The sequence below is a fragment of the Chroicocephalus ridibundus genome, chromosome 22, assembly GCF_963924245.1.
Source record: "Chroicocephalus ridibundus chromosome 22, bChrRid1.1, whole genome shotgun sequence".
Lineage (NCBI taxonomy): Eukaryota > Metazoa > Chordata > Aves > Charadriiformes > Laridae > Chroicocephalus > Chroicocephalus ridibundus.
In genome coordinates, this window is record NC_086305.1 from 5,750,585 (window position 1) to 5,778,272 (window position 27,688).

The 27,688-nt window shown below is 60.7% G+C and overlaps 1 protein-coding gene across 3 annotated transcripts; it reads left to right on the top strand.

Annotated features, from left to right (window-relative positions):
• LINGO3 (leucine rich repeat and Ig domain containing 3) lies at positions 1-27,688 on the top strand. Of its 3 annotated transcripts, none has more exons than XM_063358186.1 (3): positions 1-666; positions 12,623-12,726; positions 25,688-27,688. In XM_063358186.1, exon 3 carries the CDS (start codon positions 25,725-25,727, stop codon positions 27,540-27,542), a length of 1,818 nt encoding a protein of 605 aa, XP_063214256.1. In that variant the 5' UTR covers positions 1-666; positions 12,623-12,726; positions 25,688-25,724; the 3' UTR covers positions 27,543-27,688. The 3 variants fall into 3 exon arrangements, with proteins under 3 accessions (XP_063214256.1, XP_063214255.1, XP_063214257.1); XM_063358185.1 differs by lacking the exon at positions 1-666 and adding an exon at positions 1,821-2,021; XM_063358187.1 differs by lacking the exons at positions 1-666; positions 12,623-12,726 and adding an exon at positions 1,821-2,021.

Consider the following 27,688-nt stretch of genomic DNA (forward strand, 5'->3'; position numbering starts at 1 on the left):
CTCAAATGGGAAAGCCTGAGATGCTTGTGCCTGCAATGAAATTATAAATCCACATCCCCGGAGCAAACGAGCGGTAGGAGGCAGCCAGAAATCTCCATCGGCAGGAGCGCTGGGCTGCAGCAAGGGGTGGAAGTTGCAACTGGAACCGATAAGACACCCAAACCGGGAGAGCTGTTGGCATTTCTCCTGGCAACATCCTGGACAAACGGAGCCAATTCAGGCACGATGGTCTCATAGGGGAGCCCCCGGCATGAAATCAGCCTGGGATTCAGCACCCTGCCCTGCTCCTTACCCCTGATTTCTTCCCTCAGTTGCCCCATCTGTAAAATGGAGGACACGCTGCCAAACCCTGCTTGAAAACCGCTGTCATTTGCAGAAAATGTTAACTGAATTGCTCAGGTGATGCTCGTCGGCTGTCACGCAACGCATCAAGGGCACAGGACACTCTGCTTCAGTAGCCCACGTCCCCTCAGCCCTGTGACAAGGCTAACGCCAGCCTGGACCGAGCAGCAACGAACGGAGAAAAGCAACAATTCTGCCCTGGAAGGAAGTCAGCCCTAACGAGGGAATTGGCCTCTCTCATCCTCAAAGCCTAATTAAACAAATCAGCTGCATTTGTGGGAGCGGAGAGGGGCAAGCAGGGAGCTCCAGGAGGAATGGCTAATGGTGAGTGCTGGGCCTGCGTGGGATGTGGGTGCTGGTGGGGTGTGGAGTGGAGTTGAACCACGGCGTTGCCCAGTGAGCCGGGCACCTTCCCAGCCCTGCTGTGCCTGCCTGTGAGCCTGGCATCGCTGCCAGGGACGGCAGAGCCCTCTGTGGGGACACAAATGCAGTGGCCCTTGTTGGGCTGGGGGCTGTGCTCATCTCGGGTGCCGCAGTGCTGTTTGTGCCCGGTTTGTCCCAGTTTCCCTGTAGAATAGGGGGGAAATGGCCCTGGTGGTCCATGATCACCCCCATGGAGTCGGCCTCCAGTGCAGAGAGGGGAGCCCCCAGTGAGGTGGGCAGCTGGACCCTGTCCCAGGGCAAGTGGGGTAGCATGGAGTGGGGGGGACACAAGCAGGCTGGTGTGGGGCTGGGGGAGCCCAGACAGGGTGGCATGGGGGTACCTGGGCATGCTGGCATGGGGTCAGGGCTCCAAGCAAGATAGCCCAGGGCTGAGGGAGCCCAGGCGGGGTGATGCGGGGGTACCTGGGCACTCTGACATGGGATTGGAGCCCCAGGCAGGGTGACACGGGGTGGGGGGAACACAAGCAGGCTGGTGTGGGGCTGGGAGAGCCCAGGCAGTGTGCTTGTGGCGGTACTTGGGCCTGCTGGCATGGGGTTGGGGGTCCCAGACAGGGTGGTGTGGGGGCACCTGGGCATGCTGGCATGGGGTCAGAGCTCCAGGCAGGGTGACACAGGGTGGGGGGAAGGCAAGCAGGCTGGTGTGGGGCTGGGGGACCCCAAGCAGGGTGGCGTGGGGGTACTTGGGCATGCCGATATGGTTGGAGACCCCAGGCAGAGTAGCCTGGGGCTTGGGGGGAGCCCAGGCAGGGTGGTACGGGGTTGGGGGCCCCACACAGGGTGGTGTGGGGGTACCCAGGCATGCTGGCATGAGGTCGGGGACCCCAAGCAGGGCAGCCCGGGGCTGGGGGACCCCAGTCTGGCCGGGGGGAACCAGTCCCCTCCCCTTTGGGCACGGCAGCGCAGGGAGGGGACCCCCGTGCCCTTCCCCGCCGGCTCTGCCCCTTCCCCCGCCCGCAGCCGCCAGCCCGGGGCCGCGCATCGCCGCCGTCCCCGTCCCTCCCCCGCGCTCCCGGGGCGGCGCGGCCCGGCGGGGGGCGCGGGGGGCGGCTCCCTCGGCCGCTCCGCCGCCGCACGGCCAGGCGCGGCGGGCAGCGGGGACGGGCGCCGCCGCCGCCCCCGGGGAAGAGCCGGGGCCGGGCCGGGGTCCCTCCGGAGCCGCCGCCGCTGCCGCCCCCGGGGCTGCGGCTCTGCCCGCGCCGCCGCGCCATGGGCAGCCCGGCAGCCGGAGCCGAGCGGTGAGTGCGGGGTCCCGGGAATGGCGGGGAGGAGGCGGGGGGACACGCCGCCGTGCTGTACCGTGTCGTGCCGGAGCGGACCCCGCCGGGCCGGGGGAGGCAGAGCCCGGCGGGGGCGCACACGTGGGTGCGGGGGGGATGCGGCCGCGAACGTCCCCCCCCCTTGGGGCCACCCTCCTCCATCTGTCCCCGTCACCCCCGGGGCTGCCCGGCCGGTGCCCACCGCCCGGGGCTGCAAGGCCCCTCCGCTCCCCGCTGGTGCCCCGGGAGAGGGGGCTCAGCCCTGGCTCCGGGGTGGGGGGGAGGCGGTTTTAGGAGAGGGCGGTGGCGGACACGGCTGTCGCCCCCCGTGGCACCGGGGATTTAAATGGCCTCAAGCGGGCGCGGAGCTGCACCGGGAGGTCCAGCCCTGAACCTGCCCGGCTCCATCCTCCGCCGCCCGGCTCCGCTCTGCCCTCGGCCCCGGTGTTCGGAAGGGCTGGTGCCTGCAGCCTCCCCGCCGGCAGGGCTGGGGCTGCTGCTCCCAGCCTTTCCCCGGCAGACCCCAGCGGGTCTGAGCATCGCCAGGCGTCAGGAAGGGTCTTCCCCCATCTCCCATCGCTCCCCTTTTCCCCCTAGTCCTGCAGGTTCTCGCTCCTCGCCGCCCCGGGGCCCTCCCTATCCCCTTCTCTCAGCATCCTTGATTTTAGGGCTAGGCGGATTCTCCTGTCAAAAAATCCCAGGGCTGGTTTAAATGCAAATGTTACCGGGGTTGTGTTTCTCAGGGAAATGGAGCAGGCAGCAATCGCAGCATACGCGGCTCCTGTCGCCGTTCTGGAATAGCAGCCTGCCTCTTCCTACTCCACATCCAGAGTACTTTTGTGCCAGTTTCTTAATCCACTTGCAAAGCGGCTTGAGCTAAAACCTGACAAAAGGTGCTCTAATTCCCACAGCGTTTGCGCAAGGGAGCGATGGCAGAAGAGCAGCTGCTCTTTAAATTCGTGCCCAGCCTTACCCTGAGATGAGGTTTTGGGAAGGAGAAAAGAGCAAACAGGAGGAGAGAGGAGAGCAGAAGCAGGCTGAGCGCCTGCAAAATAGATGGAGAGCGGATCGGTGCGTGGATCTGCAGCTTGGCAGCGCCCAGAGCCGGCCCTTCGGAGCAAAGAGCATCCGCTGCAGGTGGAGAGGCTGGAACCTGGGGACGGATCGGGGTTGGGGACCCTCGGTGGCCTAGTGAGGACCAGCCTGGGCCTTTCAGAGAGCTCCCACTTGCTGCTTGGTCACGGCTGCTGAGGTGGTGCTGCCCTGGCTGGGGATGCGCTGCCTGCGGGCAGGGGGTGTCCTTCTGGGGCCCTGCTTTACCCAGGTCCAGCCCCGCTGCCGGCAAGACGCCACGAAAAAAGCCGCATCCAGAGAGAGAAAGTTCCTACAAGCATCTCTCTCAACCAAACCACAAGGAATTAAAAAAGAGAAAACCTGAAAAAGCAGAGTTGCCCAGCAGCTCCCAGCAAGCCGAGCAGCTGCTCGGTGCGAGATACTCACGTGTGGCTTTAAAGCCGGGGCTGGGTTCTGCTGCTGGCCTTAAAAATACAGAAATGCGGGCGGTAAGACCTGCGATAACCCCTTGGTAAAGGGGGTGCTTGGGGCTTTGCACCCCAAAGCTCAGCTTTGTGCCGCTGCTTCACCATCCCTTTGGCTGCAGGATGGAGACGGGGGTACGGTCCCCGCTGCCTGCGCCCCGGGGCACGGCAAGAACCGTGGCACATGCCCTTTAAACGGGAGAATCATTCAAGACGTGTTGGGGAGCTGCCAGTTTGACAGCCTGTGATCGATCCGGTTTAATTTGAGCTAATGTATTTATCACCGGGCGTTCGTTAAGGCGGAGGGGAGGGAGCGGAGTCGCTGCCTCTCGCCGCTGGAGGACTGGTAGCGCTGGGTGAGTTTTGGCCAGGGCAGGTGGGAGAGGTGGCTGCTGATCCCACCCCCCCCACCACCTCCAACGCTTCTTGTGGTTTTCAGAGGTTGCAAAAATCCCGCTTGGATGTCTGCAGTCTTTCCCAAAGCCCTCGGTGCCGGGCTGAGCTGAGCTCGGGGGAAGATGCTCTGCAGAACAGCCGGAGAAGCGCCCCGAGGGCAGGGAGCAAACGCGTTCCCATCGGTGCAGGGACGCAGGAGGCAAAGCAGCTTCATGGAAGAGTTGGGTTTTTTGGCTTAAAAAATGAGCAGTTTTTGCTTTTATCCGGCCTTGTTGGGAGGAGGGAGCTGGAGGACCAGCGAAACAGGGGCTGGGTTGCGTTTCCCTGCTCTGGGGCTGCCCTTTGGAGCTGCCCCTTGGCGTCGGTGCCCGGGGTGGAAGCGGCTGCGCGGGGCTGAGCGAGGGACTCGCGGCGGTGGCAGAGCCCAGGCATCCCCCAGGCACGGCCGGATCCTGCACCGCCTCCCGCTGCTGCTGGGCTCAGCCCTTCCCAGGGGACACACGTACGCCCATCCCTCGCTGAAGATAGCAGGGCTGGGGGCTTTTTTCCTTTTTTTTTTTTTTTTTTTTTTTTTTTTTTGGAGCGTTTTGAGCTCAGGAATGTCTGCTTTTATTAGCTGTGTTAATCCTGCATCACAAGATAACGCATCCCTCGCTCCAAGGCCCAAACCTAATCACTGCGCTTTTCCTCCGAGCAACGGCACGGGCCCGAATTAAACATGGAATTTGAAGCCCAGACAAGAGCGCCCATCTGTATTTGCTCTCAGCGTTTAAAGGCTTTAAATTGATGTTGTTGGAATTGATTTTTTTTTATTTTATTTTACTTTTTTTTGCCCGACTTCTGGTTGTCGGCTCACCGCTCTTTGGCCCCCGAGCATCCCGCCGGGGAGCGGGTGGCCCCTCTTTGCTGAGCGCGCGGGGAACCGAAGCTGCGGTGAGGCAGAAGGAGCAGGCGGGCGCGGAGGAGCCGGGCTGTTCCGGCAGCTACGAGCCACGTCGCTGCTGCGTTTGCCTCCCCGGGACGGGAGCGAGCTGTTGCCGTAGCCCTGGAAATAACGTCGGGAACGTCAAGCACGTGGACGGGTGGGTTTTGCGTGGGCAGTGGTAATTCCCGCGTCGCCGGCTCGCTGCGGTGTGGGCAGCCCGGGTGGGATGTCCGTCGCCAGCAGCATCTCTCTGAGTACCAGATCCCACATCTCAGAGCTAAGGGACCCGGGGGGCGAGCAAGGCCGACCATGAGTTGTCCCCTGCTGTGCTGAATCACCAGGTGGCTATAAAAAAGCCCCAAGATGCATCCCGTGCCTCAGTTTCCCTGTCTGTAAATGCACATGGTCTGGAGGCTTGGCTTTGTAGGTTGATACGCTCTCTCAGATGGCCCAAATCTTGCTGCCTGTCTGTGTCCACGGCTGTAAAGCGATGCTTGAATTGTCGGAGAAGGGCGGAGGGGGCATCACGCGGCGTCTCTGCCGGCCCTGGGCAGGGGCTGCAGTGCCGGGGGCGGATGGTGCTGCCGCTGGAGGTGCCGCCGGAGCCCAAAGGGCCGTTTTGTGAGTCCTGGAAAAACACCAAAACGAACAGGCGAGGGCAGAAATGTTCAGAGCAGAGATTTGAGAGGAGATGAAGGAAAGCAATAAAACCCGCGAGAGCATTTGGAAAAGATGCCGAGAGCCGCTCCGGCTCGCCGGCCGCGGTAGGGAAATTGATTTGGCTTCAGGAGTTGTCGGCTGACTTTTCTGTCAGGCTATTTTTGAAGTTTATGTAGGGTTTACCGTGCAAGACGAAGCAAATGCATCCGCGAGGGTTGGCTCCGGGGATGCGGGGGCGGCTGGACCGCAGCATCACGCGGCCGCTGGCAGCGGGCGCTGGGTGGCCATCGGCAATGACATGCGTTGGTTTCTCCTCCGTTTCATCCCTTTGCTCTAAGCCGCGATGCTTTGGGGCTGTAGCCGGACCCCCATGCTGGCCCCCCAGCCCCACGGGGTGTCGGAGGTGGGGGCTGAGGTGGGGCGGGATGTGGGGCCAGGGCTGGTGTGGGTGGCAGAGGGGGAAAATGACACTTGTCATCGGCGAGCAGAGCCCTCTCCAGCCCCGAACAGGGGCTGCCCTTCCCTCTTCTTCATCGAAACTGGGCAAACTGGGACAGGAGCAAACTCACCCCAGCACGGTCAAACAGGGTGGATAATTTGGGCAAACCGCGAGAAACGGCTTCCCCGTGGAGGAGTTAAAAAACCCCAAAGCTAACCACGAAGGGTCTGGGCTGCGATCCCCAGGCTGCCGGGGTGCCTGGGCATCCACGTGGGCACCCAGTGGCCGGGATCCGGGTGCCAGGCTGGGGAGCGGAGGCAGCATCGTCTCGCCGAGCGGCTCGGTCCCAAGCGGTGAAGGCGGCCACAGCCCTGGCACGTGCCCTCGGCTGGCTCAGCCCAGCTCTTTCCTTCCTTTCCTGCCTTCCTCCCCCTGAATTTTTCATGCCACCGTGAGCTTCGCCGCAGTTTGCAGCCCCATCCATCATAGGGGTTTGGTTTTTTTAAAGCTGCGTCCCAGCTCTTAACGGCTGGGACCTGGAGCGGCCGGAGCTGCTTGTTCGGCTCCCGATGTGCCAGCCAAAATAGCAGCGGCCGCATACCAGAGTGGAGAGAAACAAGTGTCGCCGAGAATTAAAATGACAGATCCCGGCATTAAGGTCTCCGAGGGTTTGCGCTTTATTAAGCACCAGTGAGTTCATGGGAAAGGACTTTCACCCGGAGCACCGGTTGTGTCTACAAGAAAAGAGAACCGGGGACTATATTTAGGTCGAGCCGTGCGATGGGGAGGCAGGGCCGGGCGCCGCGGGAGGTGAGCTGGGCATCCTCGGCCCCGCGAGGGTGAGCCCTGTCCCTGCAGAGCCCGGGGAGGATTTGGGGGGATGCGGGGACCAGGCGATGGGAACAGCACGGCTTGGAGATGCTGCGGAGGGACAACCCTCGGTGCTGCGGGGCGGGCGCGCGGGGAGGTTCCCCTCTCCTGTGCCGCGGTCTCTTTGGCATCTTGCATGCCCAGACCCACCTCAGCCATGGCCGAGTGCCTGTGGCGTGGCTGGGAAAACCCCTCCGGGCAGGATTTACCCTGTCCACAACTTGCTCCCACGCAGCATCCATCCTGTCCCCGGGTGAGGAGCAAAGCGGGGTCCCTCGCGCAGCTCCTGCTCCCTAAAATGTGGTTTCATGATGATGAGGTTATCTAACAGATCGGTGTTTTATCTCTTTGCCTTAGGGTCCCCCTCTTCCCGCTGCCCCCTCCTATTAAAAATTCATTGTTTCCCCCAGATACTGTTGCTAGAGGGAGACGGGGAGGAATAAAGGAGGTTCTGGGAAAGGAAGATGGAAAATATTTAATAGGAAGGGAATAGAAGAAATGTTTGAAGCAAATATTGTCCCTCTCGCTGCCCTGGGCGCCTTTGAGCCCCCGTCACGCCGATGCTCCCAGCAGACTCGGGGAGGTCGTGTGGGGCCCGGGATGAACCCAGGCGGTGGGGACCTTCCTGCTCCTGCCTGGGGCTTGAGGAACCCGTCACCGTGGAGGTGGCAAAGCCCCTGCTGGCCTCCGAGCCGCGAGCGTGGGGACATCGTGGCTGTTTCACGCGGCAAACGCAGGCAGACGCGGGAGGGACGGAGCAGCGGGAAGGTGGAAGTGCAGCGGGGCGGGGGGATGCGCCTGACCTCCGGCTCGTCCCCCGTCCTCGTCATCTCAGAAAAGTCCCCCCCCGCCAGGCCCCGCTCGCTTTTCCTACTCGATTTGGATGCTGTTTCGGTCCGGGTGGATGAGAGGGTGCGTTTGGAGGCTGAAATAATTCAGAGGGGGGTCGAGGGGCTGCGCGCTGTGGGGCTGGCTCAGCTGGCCCTGCGGCACGAGGAGCTTTGACTGTAACGCGGAGGTGTCGGGCAGCTGTAAAATAACCGAAGTGGGGGGAACTGACGGGGATGGACTGAGTAGGACCCAGGCGGGCTCGAGAAGGTGTTTTCCATCTTCAAAAGGTCCTCGCGATGCTCCTGGCGGGTCGGTGAGCAGCAGAGGTTGGCAGAGCACCGTCCCACAGCGCGGAGCCGGGCACCTAAAGCGGCTCTGGCCGAGCATCCCATCCAAACCCCATCAGCCGAGTCTCCGCGGTGACTCTGGCTTATGGATACTATAACAACTCAAATTAGGCGAGTGGTTTTGTTTCCCGTTGGGTGTTATTCCATGGGAGGTATTGCACTCTGTGCCCGGAGCCGTGCCCTGCCTGCTGTTTCGGACCCGGTCCCGACGGAGCAGCCAGAGGAACCACGTGAGGGCTGTTGGTGCTTCTGGCCTCTTTTTCCAGAGGGTCACCCGGTCTGACCTTCCCCGCGCCGAGGACAGCTGGGCACCAACTCTTCAATATTGCCAGAATGAGCTATTTTGTATTTTTCCATTTAAATCTCATTTGAAGGAAAGTCCATCTGGTTGCCTTCGTGCTGCCGGAGGAAAAAAGGCTGCTCTCGGGTCAGGTTTCTGCGGGGCATCTCCTCGCTGGACACCCAGGTGAGGTCGCACATCCAGGACCTCCGTCTCTTCACCTTTCCATGACAGCAATGAGGAGGGGTGGAGCAGGGCCCCCGTTATTGAACGCTAATTGGGAACGGAAAACGAGCAGGGCCCTGCCGTTGCGAACCCAAGATGAAGTGACACAAATGAGATCTAAATTGTGACCTTTTTCCGTAAGCAGGAGTATTAACTAAGTGTGACAAATGGCGGGGGGGGGTGAAAAATAATCCTGCCTTCGTTAGTCCTCGTGCCTAGGGCTGATGTGGAACTGGAGCCTTTGGTCCGCTCCCAGGAAGCGCAGCTGGTGCTGCCGGACATCCCTCCCAACCGTGCCCGATGCCCAACGGAATGTCGGTCCATGGAGGCCGGACCTTTTCCATCATCAGTTCAGGGAGCCGTTTCTCTTCTTGCCTTCAGGGACGCTTTTTAGCATCCAGCCCCAGCCCCAGGACGGCGATATCGCTCTGGCAAAGCCATTTCCAGCCTAGGGAGTGTCCCGCCGGGATTCGTCACCGCTGCCTTTCCCCCCCCGCCCTTGCTCAGCCTCGCACCGACGTCTGGCAACCTCTGGAAACTCAGGCCCAAGTTGTTCATTGCGTCAAATGGGATTGTGATCTGATGGTGATGCTCATCCATCACCGGCCACGCTCCTGTCCCGGCTGCCAGGTTTGGGGTTTTTCCCATGAATTTGCCCTGAAGCCCTGGCCGGGTCGCGGCTGTTGCTGGCCCGTGAGTTACAGTTCACGCAGGGACACAGGCAAAGTTGTCCCCGGTGCAGGGACCGCTCGGGGCTGGGGTGGGCTCCGACTGTGCCGCCAGGGTCCGGTTCGGCTGCCCTCATCTCAGTGGCTTCCCACTTTCCCAAGATTCTAAAGAAACAGGTCTTTTTTTTTTTTTCCTGTTTCATTTTTTAACGGCTCTGCCCCATTTCTCCGTTTCTCTCCCTGGGTTCGTTTCTGGCTGTGTGTCCCCCCAGGAGCTGGGAGACCCCATGTCCTTGCTGGGATGCTGCTATGGACCAGTGGAGGTGAATTTTTCCTCCTTCCCTGATGGTTTTCTAAATTTTCCCATTTATTTTTGCAGAAAGATGCTCTTTGAGGGCACATCACCGAGAGTGATTTCGCTGTGGATTTCAAGTAAATGGCCCGTGACTCCCCCTCCATGAAAATACGTCACTTTTATTGTTCATATTTCAATAACTAAAGGTCAAATGGAAGCCGGGCTGGCTGGGAAGTCTGATGTTAATTACTCTAATGAGCAAAAGTCTCTGGTTTACTGTTCCGTGCTGCTCTCTGAGATGCTGAGGTGATGCGAGGCTGGCTTGGCCGGACCCTGGGCACCGTTGGGTGTCCTGTGGCTGCATGAGGGTGTTGAGGGGCTCCTGGGGTCCAGGTTTCTCGTGGGTTTGGGGGGCTGCAGGTCTCTCAAGGGCTGGGATGAGCTGCAGGTTGGCTGCCGTGCACGTCTGCAGGCTCCGGCTGGGAGAGTTGGTCTGCGCATCCCAAGGGATGCTCCTGCCCTAGAGGAGCTTGGCTCGGGGCATCCTGGTCTGGTCCTCTGGAGGTACAAGTGTCTCTGCTGGTTTCACAGGACACCTGGGTCCCCCTTTGGCTTCGCTGTCAAACTTCTTCTTCAAGAGGTTCCCATGCGCAGAACTTGCACTGGAACCACCTCGATGGAGAGGCAGGTCCCGTGTGGTGCCCGGGAGAGCAGACTCATTCCCCGGTTCCTACATCAAATTGCTCTAGAAAAGAGTTAAAATCCAAATTTTAAGTATATGTGCCTTAAAATACAAGGCACAGGGGCTCGACGGTGGCGAGTGCTCTGGTGGGGCGAGTACACGGAGCGCTGGGGAGTTGTGGTGGTGGTGGCATGTGGGACCGGAGGAGGTTTTAGGCCACTTCACCCACATGCTGGTGGGTCCCGTTTCACGGGGATTAAAATGCATTTGCAGACACAAAAAAAACCCCAAAGTAACCTGAAACGGAGGTTGCTAAGTGACGCCGGAGCTGCCAAAAAACAAATGCCAAGACCATCAGCCGAGACCCTCATCGTTCAGAGGGCTGGGAACGGCGGGCGCAGGGAAGGTGTGTGTGTGTGTGGGGGGGGGGGTTGATAAGCCAAACCCAGGCGCTTTCTAAAACGAGCTTAAATGCCACATCTACAACGTGCAGGGAGGTCCGGAGGCAAAGCCGCCCCGTGCTCCTGCCTGCAGGGAGAGCAGGAGAGGAGCCGATAAGCGCAGGGAGTTGAGCAGAGTTTGGTTTCCTGCGATTTGGTTTCAGCAGCTTTGCAAGAAATATACGGGCACGTCCAGCTTGCTGGAATTTGGATTAAATTTTGCGTTATCCATCCCCGGCAGCCGCCGGGGAGCAGCAAGCCGAGCTGCTCTGTCCCAGTTGTACCTCACTGCTGGGTGGCGATGGCTCCCAGCGCCGCCCGTCGCGTCTCCGCCACCCCTGCCGCGACGCACGGAGGGGCCGGAGCGTTGCGAGGTCCCACACACGTCGCAGCGGTGCAGGACTAATCCGCTTCGAGGGATTTGGGTCTCTTCAGTCTGGAAAAAAGACGGCTGAGGGGGGATCTTATCAACGCTTATAAATACTGAAGGGGAGGGTGTCAGGAGGATGGGGCCAGGCCCTTCTCAGTGGTGCCCAGGGACAGGACAAGGGGTAACGGGCACAAACTTGCCCATGGGAAGTTCCATCTCAAGACGAGGAGGAACTTCTTTGCTGTGAGGGTGGCAGAGCCCTGGCACAGGCTGCCCAGAGAGGTGGGGGAGTCTCCGTCTCTGGAGACATTCCAACCCCGCCTGGATGCGTTCCTGTGCCACCTGCTGTGGGTGACCCTGCTGTGGCCGGGGGTTGGAGGAGACGATCTCCAGAGCGATGCTTTCCTGGAGGAATTGTAGCTTTTCCAGAGTTCTGCGCACTGTCAGTTCTCCAGGGACCCCAAAACTGGGGGTTTTCCCCACCCATAAGCAGCACCTGGACGGTGACGGGGCTCGCAGGAGCGCGCGGGGAGGCTGCAAGGGCCAGCCCTGCCCAGGCAGGCGGCACCCACCCTCCTGGCGTCGGCTCTTGGCCCCCCGGTGTCACCAGGGATGTCCCCCAGAGCACTAAGGGGGTACACGCCGTGTGCCAGCGGCTCCGGCTGCTGCTGCAGAGCCGGCTCCTCGTTTCTCCGCTGTTCTCCAGCAAATCCCCACGAGGGAAAGCTCCTTTGGTGAAGGCTCCCCAAGCCTCTCTCAGCCGGAATTAACCTCCCCGGCTGCTTCTGCTGCCTCCGAGCAGCTCGGCCGGGCAGGAGCAGGGGACAGAGAGGGGTCGGGGTCCTGAGCAGCGGCCAGAGCTGCCGTCGAGCTGTAACAGCAGCATCTCTGCCCAGTTGTAGCTGGGCAGGACCCGAGTCTGGGACCATTTGTGGTCTGTTAACCAGGAGGAGCTGTGTTTCCCCCCAGAAGGAGCTATGGAGTTATTTAAATTCCTTCCTTCCTTTTACAGGCAAATTAAACTTGATCCAAGGAGCTCAAAACGCTTTAGCAAAACCGTAGCAAGTCATTTGTCGTGTCCTGTGTCCCCTGCAGCAGCCATCAGGGCTGGGAGCGCATCCCTTGACCCCGCAAAGTGCCCATGGGGAGGGATTGCAGGGGTGCGGGGTCCAGCCAGCAGCATTTCTGCTTCCTAGTTCGGGTGGAATCTCCCAAAAGGAGAGGACTCCTGGAGAGCTGGCGGTGGGCACTCGCTGGGTGGGTGCCATCTCCTCCTGAAATCCCCACCTGTGATTGCCGGGGAGCGTTGCTGCGGCTCCCCTTTCTCCACCTCAGAACGGGCCACGGCGGTGCCGGGCTCACATGCTCCCTGGCTCGTAAGAGGATCCTTCAGGGTATGAAGTGCTATATAATTTTATATATATATATATATAACTAGGCAAGCTGCAATGGTCAGGTCACACATCGGGCTGGAGCAACACTAAGGATGCTTCTCCTTTCCGGGAGGTGCCTGTGTTCCGTGTCCTTGGGTGCTGGGGGCATTTATTTGGGATTTCTGTGCTGGACACTGTGGAAAGGTGATTTACAGTCATCTCCTTGTGCTGTTTTGTTCAGAGGAGCCGAGGCTGGCTGCGCCGGACACTTTGCCGATTAAATATCCCCGGTCTCAGATGCCACAGCAGACCCAGATGTCGGTGCGGCCCCGGACCTGCAGAACGGTGAGCGCTCCCGGGGCTCGAGCGGGGCAAGGTCGGCGCGGGGGGGTCAGCATCATCCCTGCCCTCACACTCCATGGGGTTTGTGCACTGGGACGCTTGAAATCCAGCTCATTTTTAGCTCATGGCCATCCCTGCTTGGTGGCATCAGCTCCCTCCTGCTCCCCACCCTCCTTTTCGCAGCGTGGAGCACTCGGTCCCAGCGAGCCGGAGATTTATCCCACGTAACTGAGAAAATCTCCTGCCCGTTGCCTTGACCCCAAAATGTGCAAGAAGTAACTCAAGCGGGGACGCGACGCGAAGCTTAGGGGTTCTGGTACCCGCTCCGAGGTTGCTGGCAGAGAGCAGCGGGGACCCCAGTCTCGGCCGCGCCGGGACGCGTGCGCAGCATCGGTTTGCAGAGCGACGATTCGGGGTTCAGACAGGGCTTTGGAGGTCCACCAGCTCTGTCCTGGGAGAGGAGCTATCGAGATGCCGGACGGGGAGTGAAGCGATACGGACCTGCCGTCCCCTTCCCCTCCCGCCACAGGGATTTCTGGCTTTTGGGAGCCTCTCTGGGGCTGCGCGTGGCAGAGGAGATGCTCCCCTGGTCCCGCAGCCGCAGCTGACGCCCCGAAGCCATAGAGCTGGGGACCGACGCCAGCGTGTCTCGCTCCAAATGTCACCGCTCGCTGCCATCTCCAGCCTGGAGGAGATGTGGGGGCGGCGCAGCTGGACCCCCCCGAGACCCATTTGGCCCCCTCCGAAATCCCAGCGGCGAGGCTGGGAGCGATCTGGGATCTGCTCTCCGTAGGGCTCGGGCAGGGCTGGGACAAGTGCCCTGTCCCTGTCCCTTCTTAAGGGTTTATTATGGGGGGGGGTGTTTGGTCTCACTCCCGCCGGGCAGAACCAGGTTTAGATTGCAATTGTCAAGCGTTATTTCACCCCGTAATGGCATTTTGCTTTCTTTGCTCACTGCTCCCGTGATCATAATTGGGACAGCAATAAAATTTCCAATGCAGCAGCTGTAGACAGGTCTTAAAAAATGCATTCCGCCCGGGAATGATGCTGAGCAGAGCTGAAAGGCGGAGGGAAGGCTGTTGCTCCGCACTCCCCTTGCCTGGGATTCCCACTCCAGGCAGGGTTTCCAGCAGATCGGGGGCTCCATATCGGCACCTCTCACCCCTCTGCCCCCCGCCCCGAGAGGTTTCCTCGCAGAGTATGAGCTCGTTTTCCTGCAGAAAGCCGAGCAGTCCTGCCGGGACGGGGTTGTTTTCCATCCATGGCTGCCTCTGCCGCCCTGGCCTCGGTGCAGACATCTGTCCGTCAGTCTGGCTCGTCCGTCTGTTCCTCCTGCCCACGAGTCCGGTCGAATTAAAGCCGCCGGAATGATGCCTCGCCCTCCCGAGGTGCGGTGCCCCTCCCAGGGCAGCCCCGGGGCTCCAGGCTCCTTCTCCGGAGGGAAGCCAGGCTCGCCAGCACGCAGGGGACCCCTGCACCCCCCACCGTGGGTGAAGGCACCCCGTGGGGCCAAGCCCGCAGGAACAGGGTCCTTTCTGAGGATCGGGTCTGAAAACGTCTGTCATTTTATCCGGGAGCCTCGGCGAGGTGGCCGGGACTGCTTTGACTTCATTTTGTGCCACGCCTGGAGCCATGATGGCACCCGCCGCCGTTCAGGTGAAGGATTAAGATTGGGCTTTGCCACCAAAGCTCCGACACCGGCAGCTAGAGGCCTCCATCACAGCGTGATTTATGGGCCGGGTCAGTGTCACCAAGATGCTGAGCTTAATGCACGACCTGCTTGTGCTCGACCAGGTGGACAAACGAGGTCGTTCGCTGGGGCAAAGCCTGCGGGGAAGCGGCTGGAGCTCGGCAGCTGCGAGGTCCTGGGCCAGCTCTGCCGGGTGCCGGTGGCCAGACCCGGGGGGGGCTCCATGTGTGCCAGCCCGAGCCTCCACACGCCCCCGAGCAGCGTCATCAATCAGCTTTCTGAAAGGTGGCTAATTACAGCGTATGCTTTTCTGTTACGATTATTAATCATCCTGCTCCTGTACTCCATTTATTACGGAGCTGCCTGGGTTAGAGGAGCGAAGGCGGCGCGGGGTCCCTTCATGTGACGAGGTGGCACGGTCTCCCCGCTGCTTGGGAGCCCCTCTGGGTGATGTGTCTGCGGGACATGGGTGCTCCCAGCGTGGGGGGACAGCGTGGGGTGTCACCGCCACCAGCCCCAGCGCCGCTTGTGCTCTGCCCGGGGATGTCCCGCTTGGCCGGGCTCCGGCGAGGTCCCTCCATCCCCTTCTAGGTGGCTCTGGCCACGTGTGGCACAATGGCATCGGTGCTCTCCTCTGGCGAGGTTTTGCGCCCGGGGTGCTGCTCCCAGGCTGCATTTCGGCAGCGTTTGGTGCAGGAGGTGAGTGATGAGCTCGGAAAGCCGCCGCGGTCCCCGGGAGGCAGGAGTGGGAAGCAGCTGCAGGAGAAGGAGATAATTCCGCTTCTCTCATTTAATGATCTTTTTATTTGTGTCGCCGTGGGGGCAGGAGCCCTTGCCGGGAGCATCGCCCTGTTTTCCAAGATGCTCTGCTTGTAGCCAGGATACGTGCGTGCCTGACTGTCACGTCCGTGACGGCCGGGGCTGTTACGGGCTTGTGTTTTGTAAATCTCTCGGCAACGCCGTGGCGTGGGCTTTCAAACCGACAGATGCCAGGAGGACATTTTCCGGGGGCTCGGGTTCCCCGTCCCCGCTCCGGGTGCTGGGCCGGGAAGAAATGGGAGCACAGGCAAACCGGGGTTCGGATGAGGTGGCTTTGGTCCAGGCGGGGGAGCTCTGCAATGCCCAGAGCCCCTGGGCTCTGTCCTGCCCTTTGGTGGGAGAGGAGGAAGGTGGTTTTACAGGGGGAGTCTCTGAGACCCGGCTGCCTCCGGGCTCATTGCTGGGTGCTCTCCCAGCGGGGTGGGTGCTCAGGGACAAAGACACCACGGGGGATGCGGCCAGCAGCTGGTCCCCGTGACAGACAATGATGGCAAAATATCGGAGGAAGTCCTGGGGACACAGGCTGTCAGCCTGCGCTTGTCTTCCAGACCCTCGTCATCCGCATCATACGGATCCAGAGGAGGCCACGAAGACGCTCCGAGGGCTGGAGCCCCTCTGCTGGGAGGACAGGCTGAGAGAGCTGGGGGGGTTCAGCCTGGAGAAGAGAAGGCTCTGGGGAGACCTTCCAGCCCCTTCCAGTCCCTAAAGGGGCTCCAGGAAAGCTGGGGAGGGACTCTGGAGCAGGGAGGGGAGCCATGGGACGAGGGGGAACAGTTTAAACTAGAGCAGGGCAGGGTTAGATCAGCCATGAGGAAGAAGTTCTTTACACTGAGGGTGGTGAGACACTGGCCCAGGTTGCCCAGAGAGGGGGTGGAGGCCCCATCCCTGGAGACATTCAAGGCCAGGCTGGATGAGGCTCTGAGCAACCTGATGTAGTTGTGGATGTCCCTGCTCACTGCAGGGGTTGGACTAGGTGGCCTTTAGAGGTCCCTTCTGACCCAACACATTCTATGATTCTATTTGATGATCCTGCTCAGGATGGTAACGGGCTTTTCAGCTAATTAAAACTTCCCACTGCGCAGCAGGAACTTGCTGGGAATCCTCAAAAAATGGCCCATCCGGGGACCACTGCCATTGGCTAAAGCCAGGTTCAACGGGAGTGTTTCTGCCGGGCGCCGGTGGAACGGTTCACTGGCAACAAGGAGTTTTTGGGCACAGTTGAAGACAGGGAGTCAAAGCTCAGCCCGAGCTCCCGAGTGGCCCAGCAGGTGCTGGAGTTGTTGAGATCCGGGTCAGGTTTGTTCTCAGCCAACATTTCCCAGCTCAGATTCGGATCTGGCTGGAGGAAAAGGTGGTTCGGTGCAACTGCTTGAGTCAAAATAAGAGTATAGCACCCACTTGTCCTGCTCCCCCTTCCCAAACGCTCGGTTTAGAGGAGTTATTCACCTTGGTAGAGAAATAAAGATGCTCGTGGAATATTAAATACCTCCCCAAAGCCCCTGTTGCTGATGAGCGGCTTCTGCGCCTCCTTCCTGAGTACACGCGGTGACCTTTTGGAAATGTTGTACGTTGTGGTCGTATCTAAATGTCTTCTCTCCGGGGAGCATCTCGTGGAGATAGAGATTCAGACATGATGTCTATCAAGAAGAGAAGCAGATTGCGGCCAATCTGTGGCTGCCTGCGCAGTATTGCCTGGGCCACGTGCTCAAGGATCATAAGGTTGTCTCTAAAAATAAGCGGTGGCTTCTTTCGAGTTGTCTCCTCGGCGTCTCAGCTCATCAGGGAATCCTTGTTTCTGGGTTTTTCGCAGCATTTGCGAGGGCTGGGAGTTTCCACGTGGGAAGAAAGTGGAGAGTCCTGTGGTTGTTGAGGGCTCGGCTAGGACTCGGGATGGGATCATGGGGTGGGAAGACGGCTCCATGAAGACGTCAGTCATGGTGCTTGCTGGGTGGGAAGGGTAAATCCTGCCTCCGCTGAAAGCTCACGTGGTCTTGGAGCTCCAGCATGGTCTCGGCTGTCCCCGAGACCTGGGGCTGCTGAGCAGGGGCAGACGCGTGAGATGCAGCAGCTGCCGCTCACCAAAATAACTCCCTTCTGTAGAGGGTTTTCATGCTTCTGAAGCAGCCCCTTGAAGTCACGCCTGGGGACATTTGCTGCCGGGACCCGGCGGGAGCCTGTCTCCTCGCGCAGGCGTCTCTCCTTTCACGCTTTCTCTTCTCATTTCTGCAAGTCGTCAGGAAATCTGCTTCTCTTTGAGCAGCCGCGAGAGGGACACGAGGGTGACTCGGGAGCACGGCCACCACGGGTCCCAGCCCTGTGGCTGTTGGGTGCAGTCGCTCGGCCACCCAGGGACCCCTGGCCACCAGGTCTTGCAGGCACGAGCCACCACGGTGAGAGGGGACCTGCCGGGTGTCCCCCTGCCACCGGGGCTGCCCTGCTGTTCAGTTCTCCCCTCGGCTGCTCCGGCCCTGCCTTCCTGCTCACCCTGGCCCCGCTTTGCTGGGAAACGAACTGACCCAGAAACGGAAAAACGTGCTCTGTGCGTGCCCGGAGTGGCAGAGAATTTGTTTCCCAGCCAGACCCTGATGGGATTAGGAATAACTCTCTGCTAGATAATTCTCCATTAGGGCTGGTGATTGATTTTCTTCCTTCCGACCCCCCAGCTCTCTCCTCCTCTCCCTGTTTCAGCTGGATTACTCTCATGCTTGGTTTGCTAATTGCCTGACCACTAGAGCCTCGTCAGAGCAAGGCACGGGGACATCGCTGGCCTCCTCTGACCTTCCGAGTTTTCTGCCTCTCTGTTTATGCCTCAGCTCCGATTTAATCTCCTCCACTCCCCAGCATAAGCTGGGTTGTTTCTGCTCCCCTAAGCAGAGGGAGGAACCTGCTGGTGTCACCCCTGGAGCCAGGGAAGGTCCTGGGGATGTCCCTTCGGCTCCTCCCCAGCACCTCCATCCTCCCAAACCCGCTGGTTTTGCAGACTCGAGGCAATGGGTGAAATAAAGCCGCAGGAGCCACAGGTTTATTTTGGGGTGGTGGCACAAGAAACCCCGGAGATGCTGAGCGGCACGGGTCACCTTCGGTCCTCATTTCAGTGCCCCCAGAAATGTCCCTGGAAACTAATGCTCTGCTGGAGCAAAGCCACCCGCAGCAGAGGCTGGAAAAACACAGTTCAAATCCCTGACTCTTCCTTCAGGCGTGGAAGTTTGCTCTGTGACCTCTGAAAAATGCCTAAAAGTCCCCCCCCCGGGGACCCACGTCAGCCCGTGGGTGCCGCAGGTCGATGTGGGCAGCATCACCAGCGAGAGCTGAGCACAAAGCAGAATTCCCGGGGGTCCTGTTTTTCTCCCTTTGCAGCCCAAAAAACATATGGGGAGGACTTTTTTTTTTTTTTTGCTGCTGCTGTTCGGTGTTGGGAGGTGTAATCGAGGGCTTGGGGTTTTCTAGCGGGGAGGAAGGAGCTGACGTCTGGACGGGCTTTGGCACGGGATGGGGAAGCTGGGCTCAGTTTCTGGTCCAGAGGAGCTCTGTCCCGCGGCTCTGGCTCCGGGCTTCCCCGGAGACCTGGGCCAAGGCTCCCAGCCCGGGGATGGAGCCCGGGGACGGGGCTCAGCCTGGCACCCGCCTGCGGGAGGTGTTGGCATCTGCGTTCAGGGTGTCCGTCCTCCGCTCTGAGCCCGTGCCACCAGCTCTGGGTGCTTCGAGCCCCAGACAAGTCATCGAGCCTGCTTGATTCCCCTTCCTGTTGAGTGAGATTTCGGCTAGTTGGTACCTCCCCCAGTTGGACTGGGGAGCACATGGAGCTCGCGCTGATGGAGAGTCTGGCACTGAGCAATCAATCCTGGCAGGCTGGAAATGAGCCCATGGAAATATTGCTCTGCTTTACCAGGGGATGCTCGGCCCTTCCATCCGCCTCCCAAATCCAGCCCAAGCCCTAAGTGGGGCACTGATGCCTGCGAGGGTGCTGGCACAGCCCCCGGCGAGCGCGGAGGTGCCACCGTCTGCACGGCGGAGCCGTGGTTGGCGCTGCCTTCGCTGCCGCTGGCACAGAGCCCGGCACAGGCTGGGAGCGAGGGCGGCCGTGGGCAGGCAGCTGGGACACATCGCGTCGGAGCGGGGCTGGAGGAGGCCCCGGAGATGCCGGGAGGGCTGGAGCCCCTCTGCTGGGAGGACAGGCTGAGAGAGCTGGGGGGGTTCAGCCTGGAGAAGAGAAGGCTCCGGGGAGACCTTCCAGCCCCTTCCAGTCCCTAAAGGGGCTCCAGGAAAGATGGGGAGGGACTCTGGAGCAGGGAGGGGAGCCACGGGACGAGGGGGAAGGGTTTCAAACTGAAGGAGGTAGATTTGGATTGGATCTCAGGCAGAAATTGTTTGCTGTGAGAGGGGTGAGCCCCTGGCCCAGGTTGCCCAGAGAAGCTGTGGCTGCCCCATCCCTGGAGGGGTTCAAGGCCAGGTTGGCCGGGGCTTGGAGCAACCTGGGCTGGTGGGAGGTGGCACTGGGTGGGCTTTAAGGTCCCTTCCAACCCCAACCAGTCTGTGATTCTGTGATTAGCTGCCAGGGCAGGGCTGGCTGCCAGCTCTCAGACGGGCAGCAGCAAACAGGCATCACTCGGGGTGTTTCCAGCAGCGTTTGGCCGCCATGGGTGTTTGTAGGAGCCCTCTCCTGTCTTGTGCCAGGTTTGGGACGTGCTGGAACTGACATAAGTCTCTGCCACCTCCCTGTCACCTGTGTGTCGGGGTGTTTGTATTATTCCCCCCATTGGTGTTTAGAGGATGAAGATCCCAGCGTCGCTTTCTACTCCCTCCCTACCTGGGGGTCTTCACCCTTCCCTGTGATCCCCTGCATCCCCTGGAAAGGTGGAGCAGCTTCCCGTATCCTGAGCACGGAACCTCCCCTGGATGCTCCTGGCATCCCCGGGCAGAGCCCGGGAAGGAGGGGTAACATGGGCTTGGCCTCGAGCAGCAGCTCGAGGGGTTCTGGAAGGAGAAGGTCTCAGCAGGACCATTGCGCATCCTGCAAGTCAATGGAAGACTAAAACAAGACGTTGCTTTGACTGAAGTATTTGTACTTGCGCGATGTCAAAACAGGAGAACCTAGAAATGTCAGCCTTGGCTTGTTTTCCCACCTTTATTCAGAAAAAAAGGGAGAAGTGGCAGCTGAGGAGCAATTGCTCTTGGAGGAGCTGACGGTGCCGAGCGTGTGCCACCAAAGCAGGAGCCATTTGAAGGGGGTGGAGGAGACTTTGCCACCTCCTTTTCTCTAAGAATTGGTGCAAGGGAGTGAAACCCCCCCCTGCAAGCCAGGTCAGCCGACGGCTGAGCATCCAAGAGCCGGATGGTCGGAGAACGCTGTTTCCTCCGCTCCGATCTCTGCCTGCTGGGACGCACCGTGCTGCCGGTGGCTGGGACAAAACGGGCTCGGTGGCCACAGGTCCTGGTGGGGAGGGAGGGAGGGAGGGAGGGGTCTGCTCTCAGCGGGGCTCAGACGTGGCCAAAGGTGGTCTGCTCTGCTTCCCCCCGCCATGCCGCAGCCCCGCAGCCGCCAGCTTTCCGGGCTCCGTTCTCCAGCCCTGTGTGCAGCAGGCGTGTTATTTTTAAAAATAAACTAAATGCGAAGAAGAGCCTCTATCTAGGCCTTCAACTGGAGTCTTAATTGGCCTCGCTCCCCAGGGACCAGGCGAGCCCCCGAGAAGGCCGCGCTGTCGCAGTAATGAGCTATTAATAAACGGCGCTGCTCGGCTCTGTGCTCGGCTCTGCCAGGGCCGGATGGGGAATGCAGGGGTCTGGTTGTCACTGTAGGGGACACGGGGTCTCCACAGCTGGGGTGGCTTCTGCAGGATGTCCTGGGGCCAGCAGAGACCTGCAGAGGCACAGCCAACCTTGGCCACCTCGGCTCCTTGCTCCGGAGCTCCTATCCACCTGGATTTGCTGGGAGGGAGCTCATCCAGCACCCATTAATCATGGAATGGAGGGGTTGGCAGGGACCTCTGGAGATCATCTCCTCCAACCCCCGGCCACAGCAGGGTCACCCACAGCAGGTGGCACAGGAACGCGTCCAGGCGGGGTTGGAATGTCTCCAGAGACAGAGACTCCCCCACCTCTCTGGGCAGCCTGTGCCAGGGCTCTGCCACCCTCACAGCAAAGAAGTTCCTCCTCGTCTTGAGATGGAACTTCCCATGGTCATGTTTGTGCCCGTTACCCCTTGTCCTGTCCCCGGGCACCACTGAGAAGAGCCTGGCCCCATCCTCCTGACATCCCCCCTTTAGCTCTTGCTGAGCAGTGATGAGATCCCCTCTCAGTCTGCTCTTCTCCAGCTGAACAGCCCCAGGGCTCTCAGCCTTTCCTCAGCAGAAAGGTGCTCCAGGCCCCTGGGCATCTCCGTAGCCTCCGCTGTCCCCTCTCCAGCAGTTCCCTGCCCTTCTGGAACCGGGGAACCCAGAACTGGACCCAGCGCTCCAGCTGTGGCCTCCCCAGGGCAGAGCAGAGGGGGAGGATGACCTCCCTCCACCTGCTGACCACGCTCTTTTTAATGCCCCCCAGGAGACCATTGGCCTTCTTGGCCGCCAGGGCCCATTGCTGGCTCATGGTCATCCTGTTGTCCACCAGGACTCCCAGGTCCCTCTCCCTCTCTGCAGAGCTGCTCTCCAGCGAGTCAACCCCAACCTGTCCTGGTGCGGGGGATTATTCCTCCCGAGGTGCAGGACCCTACGCTTGCCCTTGTTGAACCCCCTGCTCCGTGGGGTTTGCTGGGGGTTTCAGGGCTGTGCCCGGCTCCCCCGTGGCACCCATGGGGCAGCCGATGCTCTGCTCCGGCTGCGGGGTGGGGGAAGGAGAGCCCAGGGCTGCGGCTCCCGCTCCCCGGCTGCCGGGTAAAACAACGCCAGCGGGTTCATACCTTTGCTTAGAGGATCAGGTGGCCAAAGTAGTAACCGAAAGCGGGGTAGGGTTACCCCGGGCTCATTCATAATGAACACGGCAAGAAGCCAGCGTGGCCACGGGCAGGGGAGGGGAAGGGGGTGGATCCCCCCACCAACCCCTGAGAGGGACGCGATGGCGGGCACAGGATACAGCAAGGCATGGGAGACCATTAGCCTGGCCGAGGTGCCTGCGTGTATTTATTTAGCGTAGAGACGCTACATAAAATAAGCGTCACAATAAATGGGAAGGGTTTTTTTTTTCCTGTGGGTTTGTAGGTCATGCCTGGGCGCATCCTTCCCATCCAGCCCCACGGCAGAGAAGAAGCAGAGCCTTTGGAACCGGGGGGACCGAGTGAGGCCATCCCCTCCCTCGCCCTGGAGCTGGCTCGGGTTCCCGAGGCCACCAGCCAGGCAGAGCCATTGCAAAATGGCTCTTGGCACGGCTGTGAGCAGAGGCTGCCAAGCAGCTCCAGCCGCATCCCCGCTCCGGTGCCCTGGTGGTGTTTGGGGACCCCAGGTACCAGGACAGGTTGAGGCTGACCTGCTGGAGAGCAGCTCTGTGGAAAGACATCTGGGAGTCCTGGTGGGCAACAGGGTGACCATGAGCCAGAGATGGGCCCTTGTGGCCAAGAAGGCCAGTGGCATCCTGGGGGGCATCAAGAAGAGCGTGGGCAGCAGGTGGAGGGAGGTCATCCTCCCCCTCTGCTCTGCCCTGGGGAAGCCACAGCTGGAGCGCTGGGTCCAGTTCTGGGCTCCCCGGTTCCAGAAGGACAGGGAACTGCTGGAGAGGGGACAGCAAAGGGCTGCCAAGGTGATGAGGGGGCTGGAACTCCTCTCTGATGAGGAAAGGATGAGGGATTTGGGGCTTTTTAGCCTGGAAAAAAGACGCCTGAGGGGGATCTTATTAACGCTGATAAATACTGAAAGGGGGGGTGTCAGGAGGATGGGGCCAGGCTCTTCTCAGTGGTGCCCGGCGACAGGACAAGGGGTAACGGGCACAAACTTGACCATGGGAAGTTCCATCCACACCCCCAGCTCCCTCATCTCTGCCCTGCCACCAGCTCACACCTGCTCCGTCCCACCGATGGTGCACACACAGATGTAGGGCACCATGAGCACGAGCGCCCTGGGATAACGGGGGACACAGAACCCCCCCCCCCCGCCCCAGGGCAGTGTAAGTGCAAACAGATGCAGCCAGAGGCCTTGCAAACTTGTGACACAGGTGGGATGCCACATCCCCTCAGCTCCCCGTGCGGCTGCAGCGAGGTCTCATGCAGCGGCACAAACCCTTCCCAGGCCCAGGGCTCGGCGAGGTCCTGCAGGACAGGGGATGCTTGGTGCCACACGTAGGGACCGGTCCCCCCGTCCCCGTCCCCCGCGTCGCCCTCTCGGAGCGGAGATTAAGGCGTCCGTGGGCACAATCTTGGCGGATGAGGGATTAACACCGACCCTGCGCGGCGCGGTGCCCTCCTTTCCAGGGATTAGCACCTCACCGCCGCTTTCCCTGTTCTCTGCTTCCCCTTCCCTGCTCCCTGTCACCTTCTGTGCCCCAGACCTGCCGGGCTGCCACCGCGCCTGGACACGCGCCTCCCTGTGCCACTGCAAACTCCTCAGCTGCCTTTCCATAACGAAGCACCGTCATTAACCTAATTAAGTGGCAGAGCTGCTCGGTCAGGGTGCTGCAGGGTGTTTCTGGGCCCCGCGAGGGAATGCAGACAATGTGGGGGGCACTGAGAGCAGAATCAGATGCTCCAGCCACCCCTGAGGAGGTGCAGTGAGTGGGCCAGGTCTCAGACCCGTGCTGGCGGTGAAAGGCCCAAAGAGAAAATATCCCAAATCACAGAATCACAGAGTGGTTCGGGTTGGAAGGGACCTTAAAGACCATCTCATTCCCCGCCTCAGCCTTGGGCAGGGACACCTCCCACCAGCCCAGGTTGCTCCAAGCCCCATCCAACCTGGCCTTGAACCCCTCCAGGGAGGGGGCACCCACAGCTTCTCTGGGCAAAATGAGCCAATTGATGTGACCCAAAGTGGTTCAACATCTCCTGGGGTTGGAGCCTCACCCCTCCCCGTCCCCGAAGCAGCGCGGGGACGAGAGCCTGGGCAGAGCATCACCACCCACGTCACAGCAGGATGCCCACCAAAGCAATGCGGGGAGTCCAACCTGGCATGGGGAGATGCTCACCATGGCCCAGCAGCCCCCTCCTTCTTCTCTTCCTCCTCATCCTCTTCCACCTCCGACTCCTCAGTCTCCTTGCTGCCAGGATTTATTTGCTTTGTGCCTTCCCAGGTGTCTCCTGGCCGCTGCACCTCATGGGCAGGAGCAAGAGCATCCCTTTCCCCATCTGCTCGCTATCGGCAGCGTTTATCCGCGCTCCGGCTGCTCTCGCCGTGCCAGCCCTGCTTCTCATGGCGAAACCTGCCTCTCTATGGGACGTCTCCATTCGCACAGACTCGCATCCTGGACTTCACGCTTTTCCAAATTTTCAACGCCCCAGCACGGCCAGACCGATGGGTTGGAGGGGCACCAACCCCTCCAGCACGGGAGGCCAAGTCCCATCCCCCCCGTCCAGCACTGGGACAAACTGGTGTGCGGTACCCGAGGGGCAGCCAGGCGGCTTCAGCCCTTCTGCCTTCGGGGAAGCCGAAGCCGTGGCTCCAGGGAGTGCTGGACATCGCTTCAAGGGTTATTTTGCCCAAGCCCCCCCACGCACGCTCCCTTCTGTCCCTCTGGGCTTGTTGGGGTCCCCAAAAGCGGCAGTTGGAGCCCAGCAGGATGTGGGGACAGGAGGACGTGATGTCTGTGGCTGCTCAAGCCCATCGTGCCATCGCTGCACGTTCGAGCCCATCTCGGTGCCACCGCACGTCTGTTCAGCCTGGAGAAGAGGAGGCTGAGGGAGACCTTCTCGCTCTCTACAGCTCCCCGAAAGGAGGGGGCAGCCAGGGGGGGTCGGGCTCTTCTCCCAAGGAACAGGCGATGAGACAAGAGGAAACAGCCTCAAGCTGCCCCAGGGGAGGTTTAGGATGGATATTAGGAGAACTTTTTACACTGACGGGGTTACCAAACATTGGGACAGGCTGCCCAGGGCAGCGGTTGAGGCACCATCGAAAGGCGGGCAGACGTGGTGCTGAGGAGCATGGCTTAGCGGTGGGTTTTGTCAGTGTCGGGTTGATGGTTTGGACTCGATGATCTGAAAGGTCCCTTCCAACCTAGGCGATTCTGTGACTCTGTGTGGGCCTGCAGCCTTGTCTCCTCTCGCAAATCTCGCTCCCTGCCTCAGTTTCCCTGCTCTCCTAACGGTGCCTGCAGGCGGTGAGGCTCGTTTAGCCCGGGTTTGCGTAGCGTACCAGGTCACACGTTTGGTGCTGAGAAAGGTGTCCAGAGCGTTTCCTGGGGGAGCTGGGATCTTATGAGGGCCATGGACCATGGTCTGGGAGATGTTTTCTGGTCTCAACCCACAGACGGGTGATCTGGGCCTGGGCAGGACTTTGTTAGCCTCCCCTGGGCTCACCGCTGACTCCGCATCTCTCTCCTTTCCAGGCGCATGGGAGAATGGTAGTGAGCCCCCCATAAGACCATGCTCTACACAATGACATGGTGGCTCCTGGTCCTGCTCCTCCACCTGGTCCTGCTGAGCCCCCCGCGGGTGGCAGCCTGCCCTGCCCGCTGCGAGTGCGCCCCGCAGATCAAGTCGGTGGTGTGTCACCGCAAGCGGCTCACCTCCATCCCCGAGGGCATCCCCACCGAGACCAAGATCCTGGAGCTCAACAAGAACCGCATCCGCTGCCTGAACCCGGGGGACCTTTCCCCGTACCCGCTGCTGGAAGAGCTGGATTTCAGCGAGAACATCATCTCCAATGTGGAGCCGGGCGCCTTCAGCAACCTGTTCAACCTGCAGACCTTGCGGCTGCGGGGGAACCAGCTCAAGCTCATCCCCCCGGGGGTCTTCACCAAGCTGACCAACCTCACCCTCCTGGACATCAGCGAGAACAAACTCGTCATCCTGCTGGACTACATGTTCCAGGACCTGCGAAACCTGAAGAGCCTGGAGGTGGGCGATAACGACTTGGTGTACATCTCCCAACGGGCTTTCTCGGGGCTGCTGGGCCTGGAGCAGCTGACCATTGAAAAGTGCAACCTGACCTCCATCTCGGCCGAGTCGCTCTCCTACCTCCAGAACCTGGAGGTGCTGCGGCTCCGGCACCTCAGCATCTCCGCGCTGGAGGACCAAAACTTCAAGAAACTCTACAACCTCCTGCAGCTGGAGATCGACAACTGGCCGCTGCTGGAAGACGTCTCCCCCACCAGCTTCCAGGGCCTGAACCTCACCTCGCTCTCCATCACCTACACCAACATCACAGCAGTGCCCGCCGCTGCCTTGAGGAACCTGGTGTACCTCCGGTACCTGAACCTGTCCTACAACCCCATTAGCACTGTGCTGAAGGGCTCCTTTAAAGACCTCATCCGGCTCCAGGAGCTCCACATCGTGGGCGCTCTCTTGGTGTCTGTGGAGCCACAGGCTTTCTCCGGCCTGAGACAAATCCGGCTGCTCAACCTCTCCAGCAACTTTCTCTCCACGCTGGAGGAGAGCACCTTCCACTCCGTCAACACGCTGGAGACGCTGCGGGTGGACAGGAACCCCCTGGCCTGCGACTGCCGCCTCCTCTGGATCCTGCAGCGACGGAAGACGCTCAACTTTGATGGGCAGCAGCCCATGTGCTCCTCGCCACCTGAAATCCAGGGCAATGCCCTGCGTGACTTCCCGGACTCCGTGCTCTTCGAGTATTTCACCTGCCAGAAGCCCAAGATAAAAGATCGGAAGCTGCAGCACGTGACGGCCCGGGAAGGGCAGTCCGTATCCTTCCTTTGCCGGGCAGACGGGGAGCCGGACCCCTCCATCGCCTGGGTGTCCCCCCAGCATCGCATGATCACCACCCGCAGCACGGGGCGGGCGACCGTGCTGCCCGGGGGCACCCTGGAGATCCGCTTCGCCCAAGTGCAGGACAGCGGCACCTACATCTGCATCGCCAGCAACGCAGGGGGCAACGACACCTACTTCGCCACCCTGACGGTCAAGGGGCGCCCGGCCGATGGATCCCACTACGCAAACCGGACTTTGTACCTCAGCGAGTTCAACGACACCTCCCACAACGACACGCAAGTCTTCTTGAAGTTTACGTTGGACCTCAAGACCATCCTGGTCTCCACGGCCATGGGCTGCATCACCTTCCTGGGCGTGGTGCTCTTCTGCTTCCTCCTCCTCTTCGTCTGGAGCCGGGGCCGAGGGCAGCACAAGAACAACTTCTCGGTGGAGTACTCCTTCCGCAAGGTGGACGGTCCCACCACCACCACCGGCCAAGGAGGAGCCAGGAAGTTCAACATGAAGATGATCTGAACCTCTCCCGGAGGAGAACAGTTGTCTGCTGCCCGGCCCTGGGCACGGCCATGGTGGGCCGGGGCCAGGGGGTGCGTGGGAGCACCGGTGACGTCCCGGGGCTGGCGGCGGGACCTTGCTGTGCTGGGATGTGGCCGGAGACATGC

Excerpts from the sequence above, each read along its gene's own strand:
- LINGO3 (XM_063358186.1), top strand. The coding sequence starts at position 25,725 with ATGCTCTACACAATGACATGGTGGCTCCTGGTCCTGCTCCTCCACCTG.